The sequence below is a fragment of the Apis laboriosa genome, unplaced genomic scaffold (assembly GCF_014066325.1).
Source record: "Apis laboriosa isolate Shangri-la unplaced genomic scaffold, ASM1406632v1 scaffold35_cov144, whole genome shotgun sequence".
NCBI classification, from domain to species: domain Eukaryota; kingdom Metazoa; phylum Arthropoda; class Insecta; order Hymenoptera; family Apidae; genus Apis; species Apis laboriosa.
In genome coordinates, this window is record NW_025222966.1 from 1,485,261 (window position 1) to 1,508,444 (window position 23,184).

Genomic DNA, 23,184 nt, shown 5'->3' on the forward strand with positions numbered 1-23,184 from the left:
TAATTTTATAAATTAAAAAATTATTTGGAATTAATGGATTGTTAAATTTGAAATTGATATTTTTAGATTCTAATCCTCAAAAACTATTAAAAGATAAAAAACAAATTAACAATTTTTAATATTTCAAAATAAAGTTTAAATAAAAATGAAATTAAAAAAATATTTTAATATATATTATTGTTATACATTTTAAAAGAATTTTTTAATAAAATAAATAGTAAAGATAATTATAGGGACATTTTGTATTTTTGTTGGTATTATACATTTTATTAAAGTGTATATTCGTCGTATTGTCTAGAATTATTCTTCAACCGTGATTCTCATTTCTAACCAATTGTTACAAGGTCTCGTCTTTCATTTTGTTCTGGAAAAGTCGGACGTGTATTAAATATCGTTTTCTAACACAATATTTAATAAAAGTACTAAAAAAATTGAAGAAAAATGTTTGGTCCAGGAGCTGCTCCGATCGTAGTTTTAAGTATGTAGAAACAATGACAATTTTGATTTTCATTTATTTGAATAGTGAAGTGAGAAAATTCATGATGTCGTGTGCTTTGATTATTGCAGGTCAAAATACAAAACGGGATGTTGGCCGAAAAGTTCAGAGAGAAAATATACAAGCTGGAAAAGTAAGTTTTATGCATATTTTTATATTTATTTTTTAAAACTTTCATTAAATATTTGCACGCTCATATGTATTTTTATTATTTAATACATTCTGTATTAATAAGTATAGTACTTACAATTATATTATATTTAAATAATATTTATAATTTATATACCAAATATTTGTTTTAATTTTCAATTTTTTAATTTTGAAATAAATTTAATTTTATATTATATTTAAATTTTTTTAAATAAATACATATAGAATAATAAATGCTTGACTGAATTTGAATTTGAAAATGAATTTTTTAATATTATATTTTTGTTAAAAGGCAATTGCAGATGTCATTAGAACATGTCTGGGACCACAAGCAATGTTAAAAATGTTAATGGATCCAATGGGAGGTATAGTTATGACTAATGATGGGAATGCTATATTACGTGAAATAACAGTACAACATCCTGCTGGGAAATCTATGATAGAAATAGCTAGAACCCAAGATGAAGAAGTTGGAGATGGTACTACTTCAGTCATTGTATTGGCAGGAGAAATTCTAGCTACTGCTGAACCTTTTTTGGAACAAAATATGCATCCTACTGTTATAATAAGAGCATATCGTCAAGCTTTGGAAGATATAGTTACTATTCTTAATGAACAAGTGAGCATTGATCTGGATTGCAATGATAAAAATAAAATGATTCAAGTTATTAATTCCTGTGTCAGAACTAAATTTATTGGACGTTGGTGTGAATTAGCATGTCAGATAGCTTTAGATGCAGTTTACACTGTTTTGCTTGAAGAAAATGGCAGAAGAGAAATAGATATAAAGCGTTATGCAAAAGTAGAAAAAATTCCAGGTGGTACTATTGAAGATAGCACTGTTCTTAAGGGAGTGATGTTTAATAAAGATGTTACTCATCCAAAAATGAGAAGACATATTAAAAATCCAAGAATAGTTTTATTGGATTGTTCCTTGGAATATAAAAAAGGAGAATCTCAAACCAATATAGAAATAATGAAAGATACAGATTTTACCAGGATTTTGGAATTAGAAGAAGAATTTGTTAAGAAAATGTGTGAAGATATCATATCTGTAAAACCTGATGTAGTAATTACAGAGAAAGGAGTTTCGGATTTAGCACAACATTATCTTGTTAAAGCTGGAATTTCTGCTATTCGTAGATTGAGAAAAAGTGATATTAATAGAATTGCTAGAGCTTGTGGTGCAACTGTTGTTAATCGTACAGAAGAATTGCGAGATGAAGATGTTGGTACTAGAGCTGGTCTTTTTGAAATCAAGAAAGTTGGTGATGAATACTTTTGCTTTATTACAGAATGTAAAGATCCTAAAGCATGTACTATAATTTTGAGAGGTGCCAGTAAAGATGTATTAAATGAAACTGAAAGAAACTTACAGGATGCACTTCATGTTGCAAGGAATCTTCTTATTGAACCTAAATTAGTACCAGGTAATTAATAATTTGCCATTAGAATAATATATATAGCTATATAAAATATGTTATGTATATTGTATTTATATTTATATATTATTAAAGGTGGAGGAGCTGTGGAAATGGCAGTATCAAGACTTTTAACAGAAAAAGCAGCAAGACTTGCAGGTGTAGAACAATGGCCTTATAAAGCTGTAGCACAAGCATTAGAAATAATTCCAAGAACTCTTGCACAAAATTGTGGAGCAAATACTATCAGAACTTTAACTGCATTACGTGCAAAACATGCTACTGAAGGAATGACATGGGGTATTGATGGAGAAACTGGTCAATTAGTAGATATGAAAGAACATGGTATTTGGGAACCCTTATCTGTGAAATTGCAAACATATAAAACAGCTATTGAAACTGCTATTTTATTGCTACGAATTGATGATATTGTATCAGGAAGTAAAAAGAAGAAGGCAGATAATGAGCCTACTCCACCTGCACAAGTTTCAGAAGAATCTATGAAAGATTAAATTTATATTGCTTGGAAAGCTTTTATTTGTTAACATTTAATAATTACATATGATAATTTCATTAAACTTCATATTTATAGAAAATATCATTTGTCTATCTGTATGCATTTTCATAATAATAAAAATACTTTGATGAAGTATTAAAGACAGATATAACACTATATTTATTTATTTATATTTTCATTAATTTGCTTTTCTATATACCTTTCCTTATTCTCTAAAAAACTAACTATTCTACTTATATCATTAATAATTATTTTAAGATAATTATTTTATATCATTAATTATATATTTAAGAATTATTTTTGTATAATTGTAATATTATTATTAAATATATTAATAAATTAACAATATGCACATGTATTAATAATCATTAATAAATTGTTTTTAATCAAAGTAAATATTATCTTTTGAACTTTTATATATTTATAACTTAGATTACATTATATTTTATTACATATTTTATTACATTAATTAATTAAATTAAGCAATATTTTGAAATAAAAATTTTTTATGTATATATGTAGATATATCTTATGTAACTTGAATATTTTATTATTTCATAATAAAATATTATTATTATTATTATTATTAAATAAAATATTAAGATTTTTTTTGAAAAAAATTTTTAATTAAAAAATAATTTATTTATTAAATAAAATAAATGATTCAGTATTTATATTTGGTTTCAAATAATTATAAATTAACTTTTTTCACAAATTGTAAAACTTTAATTAAATAATTTCTAATAATATTCTATTTTATTTATTATCTTACTTTTTAAAGCAATATTTCAGTTATAATACAATATTAATTTATGATTTTTAAATGATAATAGATTAATAATAATGATCGAATGATTAAAAATGAACCTAATGATGTTACTGATTTAAAAAATGAATTATGTAAAATAATTTAGAAATTAGGAAAGGTTTTATGAGATTGCGATGCATTTTGAAGAAGGTGGCGTTTCACGCGACACAGGTATATCGATTGTGTGTGTAGGGTGGCCGGCATGAGTGAAGGCCGACGAATGGGACACAATTTTCGTAACGGCTCTTTGCGAAACTTAAAACTGTTCGAATAGACTGAACGATGAGCATGAGTGTGAGATGATGCCAGGCACGTCTCGCCAATTGGGAACTTCGAACGGTGGTAAAAACCGACTTCCTTTCAATTGTTTTTAATCTTTCTACGTAATATAGTGTCGATGTTTCTGTCAAGGCTGGCAGATGTTTAATATTTCTTTACAATTCAATATAATCAAGAGATGCAAAGCGTATCAACAACGTTTTTAATACACAATCATTCTGATCTTAATGAAAATATATCCACGTGGCTACGTGTGTACGGAAGTGATTTTCATATCTGTTTACTACAGGATTGACAGGTGTCTATGTTCTGTTAGTTTTGAACAACGACTATTAATAAATAATTATCATTGTATAGTATCATGTATTGATTTTAAAAGATTAAAGAACATTATTTTTATTGTGTTTTTTCTATTTGCATTAAAAAATATTTACAAATAATGTTTCTTAAAATAATTTGTTCATATAGAAATAAAGTGTTTATTTTGTTATATATTAAACATTCATATTTTTGTTATATTTAAATATGGATATTTAAAAGAATATTATATTCATATAAATTTATTTTCTATTTTAATTAATAATTTTATTTTAATATTCAAGTTTATTTTAAATTTTCTATTTATTAAAAAAATTAATAATTTCATATTTTTCATATTGATAAAATGACATAAGTAAAATCTTTTTTTCATATAAAAATTTATATTAAATAGGCCCTGAGTGGGACACTTTAATGGAGGTTCACCATGAACCAATTGAAAAAAACTATAAACTGTTGGAAGAAATTGGCAAGTAAGTCAATATATAATATTTAATTTATATTCATAATAAATATTTTAATTTAAAAACACATACATAATTATAATTTACAGAGGACAATTTGCAATAGTACGAAAATGTATGGAAATAAAGACTGGAGATTTTTATGCTGCCAAAATTATGAGAAAAAGACGAGTTGCCAGAGGTGTGGCAGCTGCAGATATTGGTATGAATATTCATATACATTTATAATATGTTTTTAAAAAAAGTAATTATTCAATTTTTGTTGTAGCTCGAGAAGCAGGTTTATTAGCACGACTAAGACATCCAAATATTGTTTCATTGCACAAAGTTGTTGATACAGGCACAACAGTTGTTTTACTTTTAGAATTAATTTCAGGAGGAGAACTTTTTCATTGGGTACCATCTGGTGAATTAGAAGCTGCACATGTGGTTCGTAATTGTTACTAGATACAATTAATATGAAATAAATACTAAAAAATTAAAGTTTTTGTAGGTTCGTCAAGTTTTAATGGCACTTAGTCATTTACATTCTCATCAAGTTGCTCATTTAGATATTAAACCTGAAAATATCCTTTTATCAACTCCACCACCAATGCCAAGTATAAAATTAATAGGTAAATTAATGAATAATAATAATTCTTTTATTAATATAATATATAAATGCATATATATACTGTATTATATATTATATTAAATACAAATATGTATAATAAATATTTATATATTTTGATTTTTAATATAGATCTAGGGCTCTCACATCGATTAGTACCTGGATCTGAACATAGAGCATTATTTGGTACACCTGAGTTTGTTGCTCCTGAAATTGTAAATTATGAACCACTCAGTTTGGGAACTGATCTTTGGGCAGTAGGTGTTTTGACATATATTCTTTTAAGTGGTGCATCACCATTTCTAGGCGAAGATAAACAAGAAACTTATGCGAATGTTGCTGCTTGTCAATATCAGTTTGATAATGAATATTTCAGTACAGTATCTGAAATTGCCAAAGATTTCATACGATCCTTGTTGATCAAGGATCCAAAGTAAGTATTAAGAAATTTAAAAACAATATTAAAAATTTTAATTGCGAGATATATATATATAATAAATGATATATATATATATATATATATAATATGATAAAATTGATTTAAGATAAAATAGCAATAAAAAATTTGATTTTCAGAGAAAGAGGAACTGCAGAATCGTGCCTTAAACATCCTTGGATCCTCACGGTCTGTTCCTGAATGCAATATTATAATTTCCTTTGTAATTGCCAGAGCTGACTATAATTTTCAATCACTCACATTATTTTTTTGATTTTTTATGAAATAACGTTTATTTATGTACATCGTGTGACTAATGTCAGTATCATCTGTACAGTTACATACCAATTATACATCATACATACACATTATTTTTCACAGAATATACATTATTAAGTTAAATATAATACATTTTTTTATTCAATATATGTGTACCTTATATATTTTAAAAACAATATCTATTATTTTTTACATAATTTTATATTATAGAAATGTTATCCATAGTAATTCATTTTTTACAAAAAATTTTTATTATTATTTGTACATAAAAATATATGATTTTATAATTGTATATTGTAATATAATTGATTATGAAACATAACATGTATGTAAAATAACAATACTGAATAATTTTTTTGTTTTTCTGTAGGAGTCGGAAGCCTCTCAAGGTCTTGGTGGAGCAATGATTAGTGCTGTTAAACGAGGCTGTGTTGAAGCTGTGTCTCAATTATTACTGCAAGGAGCACCATTAAATGTGAAAGATTCTGTAAGATTTTTTCATATATATTTTTGAACTATGTAAACTATATAAACTATATAACTATATATATATATATATATATATATATATATATATATGATGTAAATAAAGTATAAATAATTTTGTTTTTTCACATAGAAGGAAGATACGCTTTTACATATAGCTTGTGAAACAGGAGATGAAGGAATGGTTACTTTTTTAATAGAAAATGGAATAGACTTGGATACACCAAATAAAAAGGGCTTAACACCATTACATGTGGCTGCTAGATATGGTTTCATTAATCTTGTTAGACATTTGTGCCTTGCTGGTTGTGACGTTGATAAAACAAATCGTGGAATTAGAGCAGATGTGACAGCAATCAAATATGGACATCCTGATATTGCATCATTGTTGGATAAACTTCGAAATGTATGTTATTAAATCATCTTTTAATATTTGACATGTATGTTTTACATTGTATGTTTTACATTAATATTATTAATTATTATTATATTATTATTATTATATTATTATTTTAGCCCATTCAACGTGAAAATTATATTAAACAGCTACAGCCAACACATAGACCAATAGATCGTTTACATATAAGACTTTTAGGACATTGTGCATCAGGAAAATCATCTTTAATAAATTCTTTAAAATCGGGTATTTTTAGTTTCGGATTTTTTAGAAGATCAAGAAGTCAGAATTATACTGCAAAGGTATTTTTTTAATAATTTAAAACAAAAGCATATATATTTATTTAGTATATTGATGACATAAGTCACTTTTATTGAAATTTTATAGAGAGAACCAAGTATTGAATTAGATGTAACTAGTAAACATGGTTCACTTAGTTTCGAATATAGTGATAGTGAATATGAAGGTACACAAGGAGTAGAATGGAGTCGCGGTAATGTAGGTGAGAAACATGAATTTTCATTTTTTTTGTATAAACAAAGATATATATATATATATATATATATGTTCAATTTAATTATCTTGATAAGACATGTTATTAATTAATTAATGTTTATAAATTTAAGGTGGAGAATGTATTTTTTGGGAATTGTGCGGTCGCGAAGAATTTTTAGCATCTTATCATTATGTACTTACTTTTCAACAACCTGCTGTACATCTTATTACAGTTAGTCTGAGAGAACCACTTACTGTACAACTTCAGCAAGTAAAATTTTGGTTACGATTTATTTCAGATCGTATTGCATCAACTAATTTTGGTAAGTTAAATAATCTATTACAAGAAATATATATAAACATAATTATTTATTATATATAGATTTTTCAAATAAAAAATATTGATATTTAATTTTTTATATAATAGGTTTTGGTGGTAAATATAATGATTTAAAAGTAATTTTGGTTGGTACTTATGCTCCAGAACCTCTTGCCCCAAATTCAAATAGTGGTAGTCTACTTGCCCCACTATTACCTTTTTTAAAAGAGTTCACTCCAATTTTGGGAGATGAACCACAAATGGTCGCAGTGGATGCAACTAATCCTTCTAGTCCTGGTCTGAAACTTCTAAGATCTTACTTGAATAATGCAAGGATGGAATTTTTAGAGGTGAAGTGATTATACATATTTATAACATTTGTCATATTTTTTACACATATTATAAAATAATTTTTTTATATTATTTAATTATTATAAATTAAAAACTATTATTACGAGTCTCTCAATTTAACCGAGATTCTTTAATAACTCGTAATTAATTCTTGATCAAATTTGATAAAATAATAATAGACTTTGAATTAAATTTTGAATTTTGGATTAAATTTTTAAAATGCACCAAGTAAATATTGCATGTCATCATTCAAAATATTAAGTTAGGAAAATTAAAATCATTGTATCAAAATCATTTTATTTATATTATGAATATAGAATGTAAATCATATTTAAATATATTATTCCATTACTACATTATTGATAATTTTTCTAAGATAGAAAATATATTATTAATAATAATAAGTACTCTTGAATATTTATGGTTTACATTCAAAAGTCATTGTTCAACATGAAAACCTTAAAATTTGCAATCATTTCATGCTTGGTTGCACGAGCGACTCGTTCAATAAAATAAAAAAATCAAATGATATATTAAGAAAATTTATGCCTAATATATAATATATAAAAAAGTTTAGGTTCAGCTTAATATATTTATGTACATAATTATACTTCCACATTTTTTTACAGGGATATCGCCAATGTTTGTACAGCATGCAATAAATGTGTGCATTAACATTTTTCAAAACTAATCAGAATCGAGTCATTTCATTTGCATAGTGCTAATTACGTTTAAATGATTCACATTTCTTTGATTTCAAATCCTGCAATGTTAATACTATGTTGAACAAATCATTCATTCTTAAATATAATGCAATATTTTTGGTTGAAGTTATGATTCTGTAATCCATGATCATTTCATGATGCATGGTTGATTTAATATATATGTACAAGTAATTAAGCTCACCAAATATAATAATTTATATTATTCATACTTTTCGATTAAAATAATTATTTGCGACATTTAAGCACATTCCTTAAAAAATAGATATTATAAGTAAATTTTCTCAAATCTGCTATCACTTTATCATGTGATCAATTTACTAACGACATATATTTTAGTTGCTGATTATTTGGTCATTAACGTTTATTAACATCAGCCTTACTGCATGCAATGCATGATGTAGGAAGGACCGGAAGTTGCAGAAAGTATTCTCCGACGTGACACGCCGCGGGCTGCGGCCTCGTACGTGCCCTTGACGAATCTTGATAAACAGGTCGAACTATTTCTCAATTCCTTTGATAAAAGTGAAATGCGTATAATGAAGCTGTAATTTATTTAATAATTGCTCTAATGCTTTATCCCATTAATACATACGTGCACTACTGTCCAATGCAATTAAAAAATTATTCTTGTATATATTTTCTGCATCAGTGTATTATCTAATATTTTTTCCCTGTATTTTATTATTAAAGATAGCTAATTTTATTATAGAGTGCACTAGTATGGACTGGTCTTGCAGAATCTTGGAGATCGTATGTGCAATCTTTAGAAGTACCTCCAGTTATGCTCACACAGGAGGAATTTTTGAAGGAAGTAAGGAAAATTAATCCATTAGTTTCTTTAGAGCATTGTAGACATCTTGGATTACAGTTACAGGTTTGTATTTTTACCATTATAATTTTTGTAATTTATAATTACAATTATATTAACTATATATTAATTTTTAGAATTTAGGGGAATGTATGCTTCTTCCTGGGAATTTAATAGTTTTAAGTCCAGAATGGTTTTGGCAGGATGTAATAAATTGGCAATTAAGTTTAGAACAACGAGGACGTCTTGGTGGTCGTACTACAGGTGTTTATGCTTTAGAAGATTTTCAGGCTCGTTGTCCTTGTCCTGCAGGACAAGCTTTGCAAGCTTTACAAGCTGTAAATTTATGTGTACCAGTATGTATTAAAGTATTTAATATTTATTTATTTTTTTATATTTATTTTGAATTTTATATCAAAAAAAATTGTAAAATCATATAAAAATTATAATAAAATTATGATAAAATATGTAATTTTATTTCAGTGTGAAGTAGATGATGATGAAGTAGAATATGAAATACCATGTTTGAATCTTGTTGAGCGTTTACCAGGATTATGGGAACCATGGAAACCATGTTCTAATGTTTTGCCTCATACTGGTCTTCGTCTTTGTCCATCTGAAGCACCATTATATCATTTGATTGCAGTATTTCCACATTTACAAGTATGTAATAATGACAAATATCTATACAATTAATTAATTTTTTTTATTGATAATAAAAATAATATATTTAAAATCATAAAAAATATAATATATTTAAAATCAAATTTTTAATAATGATATAATATTATATATAGGCACAATTAAGAAAAATTACTCAAACATGGGATCCATCAAATTCAGATTTATATCAATGGTGGAGAGGATCAAAATTATGTATCGGTCCTTGCGAAAGTATTATTACTTTTGAAGAAGAAGAACAGAGTTGTATAGAGATAAGAGTACGTGGACCGCGAGGTACCAGTGCTCAGTGTTTTGCTCTTTTCAGTATTATTCTCGATGCTATTGAAACGACAATTGAATTAGTTGCTCCTGGCATGTTACTTGAAAGATACTGGCTAAGTCCTAGTCAACTTCGCGAATATGATGAGGTTACTTATTTATTAAACTAAAATAATATAATACAATATTTTCTATTAAATTCTATTAAATTTTGTAGATAATATATTCTTGGGAGCCAACATCAATTATATCGGCTTTAATTGATAAAGGTCTTGAAGAAGCAACTCTTAAAAATCCTTTAAATAGTCGAGAAGAAAGTATATGGGAAATAGTAGGTTGTGGATTACCTTTGATAGAAAATTGTCTTCCTGGACCAAAACAACCAATAAAACAAATTAAAGCTGCTGTGCAAAGAAGATTAGCTCAGATGCTCGATCCTCCTGATCGTCATGGAAGAGATTGGTGTTTACTTGCTGTAAGATTAGGTTTGGGAGATCGAGTTGCTCAGCTAGATAGTACAGTAGACAGTCCAACATTGAGGTAAGTTATTTTTTTAATCATAACAATAAATTTTATATTTTATAAAATATTCATATTTTATCAAATTTATTATCTAATAGATTAATTAACACGGCTGGTGCTGATTGCACTGTAGGATCTTTAATACAACAATTACGAGCTCTTGATCGAGAAGATGCTGTACATTTATTACTCTCTTATACACCAACATATATATTATCAACAACTACTGACTCTGAGACAGGATCTAATCTTTCTAGATGACAATGTTGCATTTATCAATGGTGCATTAATACTTTCTGAAATTCTGGATTTCTGAAAGAAACTTTCATCCTTGTTATGGGTTTAATAGACTTATTACGTCACCGCTTCCGCCCAACGTAAATTGTGCATTGCTCTTAAGTACATAATTATAATATATTGTTTGTGTACTTATTTAGAGATATATTGAAATGCACATGCACTGATGTGTACTTTTATATCAAAATATTAGAGCACACTTTAAGCGGCACAAAAAGAGTTCTTTTAATATATTCCTTTTAATATATACATATACACTTATATATAGTTAAAAAGTTGCATAATTTACATTTCTGTATTTTTTTTATGAACTTTTATGATTCTGGAAATATATCATAATTTAAGTATAATTGTTAGTATAAAAAAAATATTTATAATTCTGTTTTTGTTATATTTGAAAATATTTACTTAACAAAAATCTACGTAAACAAAGTACTAATTTTTAATATTTAGAATTAATATTTAGAATTTTTTCTTAATTGTGAAATATTTATAAGCATTTGTATTGTGATATTATATTGTATGATTAACTACATTTTTAATCAAGTTTCTTAAGTAAATTTATATGTATTAGACAAAATAATTCTAAATAATGTGTATGCACGCGTAAATCATAAAACACGTTTACACACTATAATACAATATTATCGTATTTGATACTAATATTGTTTTGAAAGCTTTTCTTGATATGCATATATATTATATCTTGCCAAAACTCAGTGTTAATATACGCTGCTTTCTATGATATTTAGGAACTATTTATGCGAAAAAAGGAGTGAAACACTTCGCACAATTCTTTGCTTTTGGTATATTTACGAAAGTTCCATTCTTATATCGACATTTTTTACTAAATCAACATTCCTAAAATATTTATTATGTGCCATAAATAAAACTTGCTCATCTATACTTATCAAAAGGTGAAAATGTTTCTTTAAAAATTGATCCTTCTTTCGCTGCGTGTGAAAATAATTTTTTCGTAACGATATTTAAAATATGAAGGATCACTGTTCAAAACAATCTCAAATAGTGACAATGAATTTTGAATAATGATAATAATTGAATAAGATTATTTGTATTTTATAGGCACAATAATATTTCACAAGATATACTATTCATGTACAACGCGCATGAATGTATATTATTAAAAATATTATTAAAAATAAGTCAAATTTGTTGTTCATAGAAAACAATTCTTTGAACATATCTATTATGTATTAACTTTATCCAGTGGTCACTGCTTATGTATAGTCTGTTAAGTAGAAGATGATTTGTATTCTTATCTTACATAAATAATGTTTGATACAAATCTTAAATGTATGGAAATAATTGAATATGACACATGTAAAATGTAAAAATATCACAAAAGTAATATCTCTAATTCATATCTTAAAAATTAGTTCTCATTTGTAAATTGTATCTAAGATATTTTGGTTATCTCCGTGTTCTATTTTTATGCATTTATTATATGATGAAAATTTAATATAATGTTGTACAATTATATATTCTCGAATCATCGAATTTTTTGGTATTGAATTATTTTTTGAAATTCATGTTCTCAGGTTTACATTTTTATGCACTGTGTTCATTTTATATTTACAAGTTTGAAATATGAAACTTTTTAATATTTTTAATATAAAGAATTGTAAGGAATTATTTTCTTATTATGTACGCTGAATTATGAACAAACATTTGCTTTTAAAAAATCTGTTATTGCTCAGTATTGTTAATTATACAACATATATGTATATTTATTTAAGAAAAAACAATTTTACTGTTACAGAGTAAATGTAAAAACATATTCAATTCATCTAATAGTGTTTGTGTTTTATAGCTTTTGCTTGGTACAACATAGAAACCATTAAATAATTACATTTAAGATTAAATATAACAATATGACATTATGCGCAACAAGGACATTTTGCAGAATAGAAAATTGAAAAATATGGTAAATATAATATCAATAAGTTATTATTATTTATATTTTGTAAAAATAGAAATATGATATTGTATGATTTTGTTGTGATTAATAGTATTTAAATTTTTCTAGCTTTTATACTAACTTCGATGTTACACAAAATTTCTCTTTTTTAACTTGATCTGTAAATTTGCTTAAAATTTGCTAAAATATATTACATAGATTATAAAAAATAATAACTTGATAAAATATATCATTAGGAAATTATATCCTTCAAATTATAATCAAAATTGATGATGAAGTAATATATTAGTGTTTTAAAAAATTCTTAAACTTTTAAAATAGTAAAAAAAAAAAAAAAAAAATGTAATATAGAATAGTTCAATAAATTTCTACATTGTGGATTAAATTCAAAGAAAAATTATTTAATTATTGCAAAGTGTCGAAAAGTTGCGTTAAATTTTATTTATCGTATATTCACTTAGTAGGATGTATTTATATTTATTATCCATACTTTTGTAAAAAAAAAAAAAATTCAGCCAAGAGTAGAAGCGAATATGAATTCTTAGAAAAACTTATATGCTGCGCATTTGTTTGTAACGTCAAAGAATGAGAAATACATTAGCTGAACGATATGTGTAATTATTCCTTTTATACCGGAAAAAAATGTCAATAAAATCATGTTGCTTCATAATCTTTATCATGAAATAATTATTGTCATACCATTTTTAATTATCGAGATAGAATTCCCGCGTTTCTAATGTACATTGGTACTCATTGTGCACGATATCGATTCGAATAGATCGAGTGCTGGTAGAAGCGGGAAAATTTAAATACTAGAAAGGTAAAGTGGAGAACGCGGCGCGAAATTAGAAATTTTCCAAAATATCGGAAAATCGGAGAATGTTTATCTTACTATGGTATTTATGTAGACTAGGTTACGTAGTCGATAGGAAATAGGAACGGAATTCTTTCGAGCCGAGAATAGCATAAGAGAGGTGGAGATCGCGTTTCGTTGGTAGCCACTGCAGCGAGTAGCAATCAGCCAGTGAAGAGCCGGGATAAAATCGGGACGATAGCCAACAAGGCAACAAGCAATTATAGAATTGGATTGGATCGAGAAGTTCGAGGAGGCCTGCAACGCCGGTTTCGTTTTATTTTAGCTTAGCTTTCGAAGGCATCCGGTTGTACATTCTCATCGCGGATCATCGCCACGATTACAACAGTGAGTGTTGTCCCCCTTTTAACTCTAACTTGTCTTTTCTTCCACGTTGTTTGTTATTAAATGTAACTTATCGGTAAGTAGCAATGATTTACAAGTTGAACGAATATTAGGTCCCTCATTTTTAATATTGTATACTGTATACGAACAATAATGATAATGAAAGTAAAAAGTTTGTTTGATATTACATTAAATTAAAATAAATTCAGAGTTTGTTCCTTCATTGTTTTTTATTCAAAAGAATTGAAGATTTATTTTCATTAATCATTATTTCAGATGTATATTTTGTGTATTGATTCAATTGTAGTAGATATGGCGCGATTATAATCAGACCAACATAGAAATAACATCACTTTTAATTTATATATTATGAATCAAAAAATAAGATATATTAAATTTGTTATATAGTTAATCAAATTAGATCTAATAATTATTAAATCGTTGTTAATAAGTTTAATGAATTGATTAGGTTCAAATTATCGACGAAGGATAAACGATAAAAGGGTAGAAAAGCATAAATCGTCATCATGGAGGCGATTAAAAAGAAGATTGCGGCGTTGAAGCAAGAGATGGATGCCGCTAATGAAAAAGTAGAGGCAAATGAAGCGAAAGCGAGATCAGAGAACTTTCGTGCGGACAAGCTGAACGACGATGTAAGGGATCTGGCTAAAAAGCTCACTCAGCTCGAACGAGATTACGAAGTGGCCAAAGCGAATTTAGAGCAATCCACCGCTGATTTGGAACAATGCGAAAAATCTTGGTCTAAGGTGCGTAAACACGTGTTTTAAACAGATTTACGAAAGTTGATAGTGTTTATATTCGATGAATGACGTTAACAGGCAGAGCAAGATCGAACCACGTTGACCAAGAGGGTGCAAGAAATTGAGGCAACGTTAACGAAGAAGGAGGAATTACGTCTTACTGCTCAAACGAAACTTGGACGTGCATCAGAACTTGCGGATGATGCGCGAAGGTTTTTATTAAGAATTTCATATGATAGATAAAATATTGGAATCTTCCTTTTTCTTCGTCATTTTTAAATTCGCAGATCAAAATATATTTTAATATGTTTTAAAATACGAATAAAATTTTAAATTTTATTCGTAAAGATTGTAGATATAATATTGGATGATAGATAATATTGGATTGGATAATTAGCATATATGTTTCAGTTTATCGATATGTTTTTTTTTCTTAGAATGTGCAAAGTATTAGAAGACAGAAGTCGGCTGGACGAAGAACGTATGGAAAAATTGATGCAAGAATTGAAAGATGCAAGATTAATTGCTGAAGATGCAGACGCCAAATCTGAAGAAATATCGAAGAAATTGGCGCTCGTTGAAGAGGAATTGGAAGGAGCTGAGGAGAGAGTGAAAACCAGCGAGGCGTTTGTATAATTATATAACATATTTTCAACTTATAGAATTTCTATAAATTTTTCTTTTACATTTTTAACATGTATTTACAGAAAAATCATAGAACGGGAAGATGAGCTTTTTATCGTGCAAAACATCGTAAAATCTTTAGAAGTATCCGAGGAAAAGGTAATTATTATAATTATCATTCATAAAGTGATAAATAAAAATTTTAAAGTATAATAAAATTCTCCAAATTAATCCTATATCAATTTTTATTCTTTTATTCAATTTTTATTCTTTAAATTTATTTATTTAGGCTAATGCACGAGTGGAAGACTTCAAAATACAATTAAAACAGTTAAAAAAAAAATTGAGGGAGGCTGAGAAACGTGCCATTCATGCTGAAAGAACGGTGAAAAAATTGTTGAAGGAAGTCGACATGAAGGAAGGTATGATATATAGTATATTGAAATAAGAATTCAATTCTGGTTTTTTTTTTTTTTAATAAGATTTTTTCAATGACAATTGAATTGTGTTTTAGATGAACTCAGAGAAGAAAAAGAAAAATACAAAGCGGTCTGTGACGACATGGATGCCACATTCGCAGAAATGACAGGATATTAAAATTACAGAAACGAATGGAGTTTCTTTTATTTTGCTATTCTAAGCTTCTTCCGCTTATTCGCTACATTTAATAATGGACATCAGTCGGCTGTGTTCAGCTACGCTGATTTAATTCGTTGAAGTATTCGTCGTATATGTGTACTGCGAAAAAGAAAACGTTTGAATGGGGCTTCAAATAATTATAATATAATTAATTCGATTATGAGAAATTATGCAATTAATATGGCAATTAATATGATTAGAAAGTGATTAGACAGATAGTTTTTGTTAATCGCTTTGCTTCAAGCTTAACACTCTGCTAAAGCTTCAGAGCCAGAGATAATTGAGCTTAGTTGCTTCAGAAACAAATAGTCTCTTTTCGATAGAATTAACGGCATCACCTATTTTTCTTTCAGAGACATTGAAGAGGAATTGCTGTACATGAAAACAAGTGCAATACCGTATCCCCTTTTTATCATTGTATGCCAAATCTGTATTTTCAATAAACGGTATTTAAAAAAAAAATTGTTTACAGCGTGATTAATTAAAATAAATCCTATCGTATTGAAAATAATGTAAAAAGAAAAAATAAATAATAAAGATTTAAAAAAAATTTTTATTCTTGTAATAATTACATTAGTCATTTTTTAAATTATATTAATTAACTTTATATATAATATTTAATTTTCATATAATATATATATAACAAAAAATATAATATATAAGCAAATATAATATATATGATAAAAATAATTGAATCTATCTATATTACTATATGTATATTATTTGTATATTATATATACATGTATATTATATGTATATTATATATTTATATTATTTAAAAATTATTTTTATTTTTTAGTTTAGTTTAAATGAATTCATAGAAACTAATTTTATCAGTTTCATTATTATTATTATTATTATTATTATTATTATTATTATTATTATTTTATGAGCAAGCTTGATTTTTAATCATATGATTTAATCATATGAGATATATATATATTATAAGAAATAATTTTTTTTAATATCGTTGTTATTTGTCTTTATTCCTCTTAATACCCGAATCTATAACTTTATGTCAATCGAACTATCGAAAGAACATAAACGTCTAGAGAAGTCGAGGAATTCGTTTGCGTCTAACTAAAGAAATGGCCTATTAGGTTCTTTTGCATTTCTTTGAGTCTATAAAGCATTGTTCTCGTCGGTCACGGAGTGCAGTAACCCGCGAGCTTTGCTTTGAAAAACCTAAGAATTATTTTATCTTTACCAATTTTGTTTGTTTTAAAATAATTAATACGTAAGATCACAGTTTTTTCACGAATATGCAATAAAATAAAATATATTTATAAAATAAAATGTTTTTGTTCGACTTTGTTCTGCTTTAAAGTGTGAAAGTGCTATGAAACGAATAATTATATTAATGATAATGAATTGGTGTAATATTGGGCTAAAAAACAAAAAAGTGTTTCTGATATTTAAGTTTTTGAATTTGCAATAAAAATCGTTAACGTTCAATATTCAATTTTCTTTTTATAAAATATTGATTCATACGTATCGAATATTTCCATTTATATTAAATATTATTCTAACGTCATTTGATAAATGATCACGTACATTTCGATTCTTCTCTTTTTGAAATATTTATTTTTAAAAAACAAGATTCGCGAAATATCTTCCCAAGATCTACATTTTTGCAATTTTTTCAAAACTATTAAACATATATTTTACATGTTTTATAAAAAATTCACTTATTAATTATAACAATTCATTACACAATATCAATTGAATATTTTTTATTAAATATCGATTGAATATTTAATTAAAAAAGTTCATTATATCATATTGACAATGTTTCATTTTCATTAACTTAAATTTTGTACGAATTTTTTACGTAGTTTCGCGTCGAAAAATTGATTATCAAAGTCATGAACGCGATAAAGAAACGCTTGCAAATGCTGAAGATCGAGAAGGATCTGGCGATGGACAAGGCTGATCTATGCGATCAGCAAGCAAAGGAGGCGAATCGACGAGAAGAAAAGTTGAGGGATGAGGTTCGGGAACTTGCAAAGAAATTGGTGCAGATGGAACGCGACTTGGAATTGAGCAAAGCCCAATTGGAAAAGTCGAATAGAGACCTCGAGCAGAAAGAAAGAGTTTATATTGTGGTTGGTGATTTGTATAAATATATAATTCAACATATTCGTAACATTTTTATAATGAATTTTGAACAGTTTTCCAACCTTTCTTCAATTGTAATCTCCTTTTTTTAAATATTTAAATAACTCTTTTGTAATCTTTTTTTCTATATAAGGATTCTATATAAGGATAATTAAAAAAATCAATAAATATAATGCTGTTGAATGACTAGCAACATTGCTTTAAGTTAACTAACAAAATATTATCTGATTGCAATATATAATTAATTATATTAAAATATGATCTAAAAATCATTAGATAATCAATGACAATAAAGATATGTTTATAACTCATAAGGGGATCATATAAGGTTGAGAATAACTGATTTTGATTATTAAAAACATAATTTTAACGATTCTTGTCCTATTGAATGAGGATAGACGCAATCCGAGTTGGCAGTTTTGAACAGAAAGATGCAGCAATGCTTGCAGAATTTGGAGAAATCGGAAGAACGTCGTTTAACGGCACAAGCTAAACTGGCACAAGCGATGGAAACCGCGGAGGATGCGAAACGGTTTGTTCTATGTGAAAGAAAAAAAAAGGAAGAGTATGATATACGTTTGAGATTTTCCTCGTGGTAAATTATTACTTTTAGTATCTGCAAAGTTTTGGAGAATAGAAGCAAACAGGATGAAGAAAGAATGGATCAACTGATGACTCAGCTAAAAGAGGCGAGGCTAATTGCTGAAGATGCTGATACAAAATCGGACGAGATCTCGAGGAAATTGGCTTTTGTGGAGGATGAATTGGAAGCGGCTGAAGAGAGAGTAAAATCGAGCGAGGCGTATGTAGAATGAAATCGTAAATTTTTAATTAATTTTGAATAAATTTTAGTCTTGTATCTTATTAATTTCGTCTATAACGATTCACAGAAAAATAATGGAACGAGAGGACGAATTATTCATTGTTGGTAATATATTGAAATCTTTAGAAGTATCCGAAGAAAAGGTAATAAAATTTTATTTATTGTTCATTGATATTTTGTTAACAATATTTTTGACATTTCATAGGCTAATCAAAGGGTAGAGGAATTTAAAACACAGTTGAAGGACTTGAAAGTGAAACTGAAAACTGCTGAAAAGAGAGCCATCATTGCGGAAAAGATGGTAAAAATGTTCTCGAAAGAATTGGATGCGAGAGAAGGTATGTTTCGTTTCATGATTTTTTTTTTATATTTCCCGATAAAACTTTTTCTGCATTTACAATCGTGCTTTTCGTTCTTTCAGACTTTCTATTTAGAGAGAAAGAAAAGTACAAATATATCTGCGACGACATGGACTCCACGTTCGCCGAACTCACCGGATATTAACTTTTGTAATATCAAACTCTGCTATTTTCTACGTCAGTATGTTTCTATTAAAAATTATACCCAAATATTTCACTTTTTTTTCCACATAATATTTAAATTCAATTATAGATAAAATAATTATCTAATTACTAATTTAATATATTTAAATATATAACATCTATTTACTTGTAACGAATAATATATCTATTTATCTATATATCTATAAAAATATATCTATTTATCTATAAAAATAGATATAATAATATATATTTATTTAAAAAGTAACTTATTTTTAGAATTGTTAATTATCAAAGGGTAGCAAAGAAACGACAAGAATAATTTTCGTACGGTACTTTACAGGATATCAATTTATTTTATCGATACTACGATCGACACAATGCTTCGAAACGCCACACCACCGACTTGAATACAATTTCAACCAATGGCATAATAGCCACACATCGTTTCATAGCGATCGTTTAAAACATAGAGGAAACAATCGCGATTTTCTCAATCACGTTTTTCCTTCCGCACGTGGCTATGCCACTCAAGAATAGAATCTCGATACGCAGACACACTCTTCACATTCGCGTCATTTTTCCTCTTTTTTTACCTTTTTCTTTCTTCAGTTCTTTATTATTATTATTACTTTTTTTTTTTTTTTTACAACGATGCTAATAATAGTTACAGTAATAATTGTTCGTTTGATTTGCTCACTTCTCACGCTTTTGTTCATTCGCAAAACGCGATTCATCAAATCGGTGACGTAATCTTCAAATATTAAATCGATAATCGAAATAAAGATACGCAATTGCTTTCGTACGAAGAATTTTCGATCGTGGGAAGTTTGATTAATTCATATGATAAGATAAATCAATACACGAGAAAAATGAGAATAATTAGCGATAGAAAGTCCATCATCGATGAAATTTTTATATTATTTAATAACGTTGTACAACTTATGCTTATCTAAAAATCCCTTTTCTATATTTTATCTTTATATCTTATTTTTTTTTTTTTTTTTAGTACTTATAATTGTATACGACTAGTTTGGATTTTTCAGAAGGACGTAAAATCTTACATCTGTTAGCGATCGATTCGATGAACTTTTATCGCTTTTGTTTGTTGAAATTTCTTGTATTATGTTCGATAATAAGTCGTAAGAACATCGATTCATTTAATATCTCGAGACGTTCTAAGTAACATCACCGTTATTAAAACTAAAACATACAGCATCGTGAGGGTCGTTTGTATCCCAACGATTAACGCGGTAAAAATAATTCGCAGTATAGGGCGTGTTTCTATGGAATTTCCGGCGCTTTTCTTGTTTAACATCATGTATAAACCTCCTTTTCCGAGATTAATAAATATTTATTAAATATTTATTGCATTTTTCATCTAAACGTAGTTATTTCAAAACTAGGCCAGTTTTTTATACTCCTCTATGGATCTATAATTATGACATAATTTAAATTACTTACAATGTACAATATTTATTGACTGACAAAAAAATGAAAATAAAAATCCATTTCTTCAAGATTAATAATTTCGAAATGTACATGTGTAACTGTTAAGAATTTTTTTTTTTTTTTTTGATTGGAGCCAGAAATTCCTAGAAGAAAAAATCGAATATCAAAAGAAAAATGGAAAAATGTACAGAGTCCTCGTTGAGCGGACGTCAGTCGGTCGGTGACATAAGAAAACATGTACAAAAACTTTATTATCGCAACGATGAACGATACCCGCTTCCCGATAAGGATCTAACAAATTAATCGAACTCTACGAGTTTGATTGACGTGCTTCTCAATATATACATTCATGTATGTTAACCGTAATGCATGCGCTTACACGCGCTTTAAGTACATATATATATTTATATAAATTTATATATACGTATACCTATGCCCTTGTCTTCGCAGTGTCGCGCACGGAACTTAATCAATGAATAAAATCATCGATTATTTAACTTTATCATAAAATTCGTTGAAAAAATGTTTTCTAAAACCTTAAAAACCTCGAAAACTCGTCATTTTGATGAATGATTAAAATTATCGTTTCTGGAATTAGAAATTTCGATTTTGGCAGTTTTGGAGTTAGAATGGCAGTGGTAATGTACGTGTATATGTGTATGTGTTCGTGTGTGTGTATGTATTAAAATTCGTCAAAGATAGGATAAGCGTGAAAACACGCTTGAACACGATAACCGTTATTTTTACTTTCAAATCAGTCTAAGGAAACGTAACTAACTACAAATTCGTCGCAACTTACGTGTGCAACAATTTCCTTATCTTTGACCTTTGACCAGATCGATATGCTTTCTTCTTTTTTTCATTTTTTCTTTTTTTTTTATTCGAAGAATAAAAACGAAGAATTACCTCATACAATGATGATAAAAGTTCAGTCTGGAATCGTGCGAGAACAGATTCGTTGGATTAAGTCTCGTTTAAAAACGTATCTGCCTATTCGCGTTTCACGCGAATCAAGCGTTCGATTGGAGAAAACAACGACCGCCCGGACATTTTGAATTACGATTCGCGAGTCTCGCGGTCTCTCGAGTGCGCGACATTCGAAGAGGGATGTTTTTTTTTTTTTTTTTTTTTTTTTGGTGTAATCTGACCGAACGGTATGGCATCGAAACGGACGCCATCGACGTTCTAGACTAGAGTTCGTCGGCACGGCGAAAAATGTACAGAGCAGGAGAGAGGCGTGCTTGAGTTGCCCGCACGCGGAAATAATGCCTTACTTAGAAGTCTTAGGATTTATATAACGGACTTAAAGTAATCAACGGTGTTTAGACGTACGTATAAACTTTACAATGCAACAGAGCCCAACCTTGGACGTGCCGCCCGTGCTTGGAGAAACGGACGAGCACGTCTCATTGTCGTCTTTTTTTAAAAACCTTCCACGAACACGTTTTCCACGTAGATTTTTTTTTTTTCGCGTATAACGTCATCCTCGGTTTTCTCTCAGGTTATTATAACTTGCATCCCGATTCTAATACCACGTACGCAACTGGACACGAGGCGAGCACGAATCGAGAGCGGAAAACGACGCCTATCGTCGATCCGTATGCATATACGTTGAAATTATAAAATATGAACTCTGTGAAAGAGCTCGGTCGATCGAACGAAGATTAAGGAAATCAGTCTTACGGATTGAAGGAATCGCTTCTTTCGGCAACGAACGTTACGAACGAGCTTTGAATTATTTATTAAGATTCGTTGTTGTTCGAAGAGAGTATGAGAGTCTATTAAAAAAAGAAAAAGTTTAAACTAGTTACATAAAATTTAACAAAATAATTGTATCTTTAAATGAACTTTTTTAAATTCTAATCATTAATATTTAATTTATCGATAAATCAATTTACCTGATTGTTAAATTTTTTTTAAATTAAAATAAAAGACTTTATCAAATATTCTTCGAATACGTTTTGATTGATCAATTTCGAGACATAGAAATGATAAAAGATTTTAAATAGA

At 27.6% G+C, this 23,184-nt stretch overlaps 4 protein-coding genes across 8 annotated transcripts; all 4 read left to right on the top strand.

Moving 5' to 3' along the window:
- Window positions 1-314: 314 nt before the first annotated feature.
- Window positions 315-2,732, top strand: LOC122715422 (T-complex protein 1 subunit gamma). Its single transcript, XM_043937605.1, has 4 exons — window positions 315-478; window positions 568-629; window positions 939-2,076; window positions 2,164-2,732. The coding sequence occupies exons 1-4, from the start codon at window positions 442-444 to the stop codon at window positions 2,577-2,579; spliced, it is 1,653 nt and encodes a 550-aa protein (XP_043793540.1). The 5' UTR covers window positions 315-441; the 3' UTR covers window positions 2,580-2,732.
- An 881-nt stretch (window positions 2,733-3,613) lies between these two features.
- LOC122715415 (death-associated protein kinase 1-like) lies at window positions 3,614-11,427 on the top strand. Of its 4 annotated transcripts, none has more exons than XM_043937586.1 (20): window positions 3,614-3,734; window positions 4,384-4,462; window positions 4,543-4,655; window positions 4,722-4,882; window positions 4,947-5,067; window positions 5,196-5,496; window positions 5,640-5,688; window positions 6,149-6,265; window positions 6,398-6,670; window positions 6,781-6,963; window positions 7,049-7,163; window positions 7,288-7,479; window positions 7,584-7,825; window positions 8,953-9,042; window positions 9,261-9,425; window positions 9,497-9,715; window positions 9,843-10,022; window positions 10,157-10,450; window positions 10,519-10,841; window positions 10,922-11,427. In XM_043937586.1, the coding sequence occupies exons 1-20, from the start codon at window positions 3,692-3,694 to the stop codon at window positions 11,082-11,084; spliced, it is 3,423 nt and encodes a 1,140-aa protein (XP_043793521.1). In that variant the 5' UTR covers window positions 3,614-3,691; the 3' UTR covers window positions 11,085-11,427. The 4 variants fall into 4 exon arrangements, with proteins under 4 accessions (XP_043793521.1, XP_043793525.1, XP_043793522.1 ...); XM_043937587.1 differs by having other exon boundaries at window positions 3,619-3,982; XM_043937588.1 differs by having other exon boundaries at window positions 3,619-3,969.
- Window positions 11,428-14,121: 2,694 nt separating this feature from the next.
- On the top strand, window positions 14,122-16,743 carry LOC122715431 (tropomyosin-2-like). 2 transcript variants are annotated; one of them, XM_043937620.1, is made up of 7 exons: window positions 14,122-14,260; window positions 14,727-15,024; window positions 15,097-15,230; window positions 15,456-15,644; window positions 15,726-15,801; window positions 15,932-16,064; window positions 16,157-16,743. In XM_043937620.1, the coding sequence occupies exons 2-7, from the start codon at window positions 14,785-14,787 to the stop codon at window positions 16,237-16,239; spliced, it is 855 nt and encodes a 284-aa protein (XP_043793555.1). In that variant the 5' UTR covers window positions 14,122-14,260; window positions 14,727-14,784; the 3' UTR covers window positions 16,240-16,743. The 2 variants fall into 2 exon arrangements, with proteins under 2 accessions (XP_043793555.1, XP_043793556.1); XM_043937621.1 differs by having other exon boundaries at window positions 14,252-14,333.
- Window positions 16,744-18,146: 1,403 nt separating this feature from the next.
- Window positions 18,147-19,753, top strand: LOC122715409 (tropomyosin-2-like). The gene is made up of 6 exons (XM_043937577.1): window positions 18,147-18,386; window positions 18,798-18,931; window positions 19,013-19,201; window positions 19,290-19,365; window positions 19,428-19,560; window positions 19,644-19,753. The coding sequence occupies exons 1-6, from the start codon at window positions 18,147-18,149 to the stop codon at window positions 19,724-19,726; spliced, it is 855 nt and encodes a 284-aa protein (XP_043793512.1). The 3' UTR covers window positions 19,727-19,753.
- The last annotated feature ends 3,431 nt before the right edge of the window (window positions 19,754-23,184 follow it).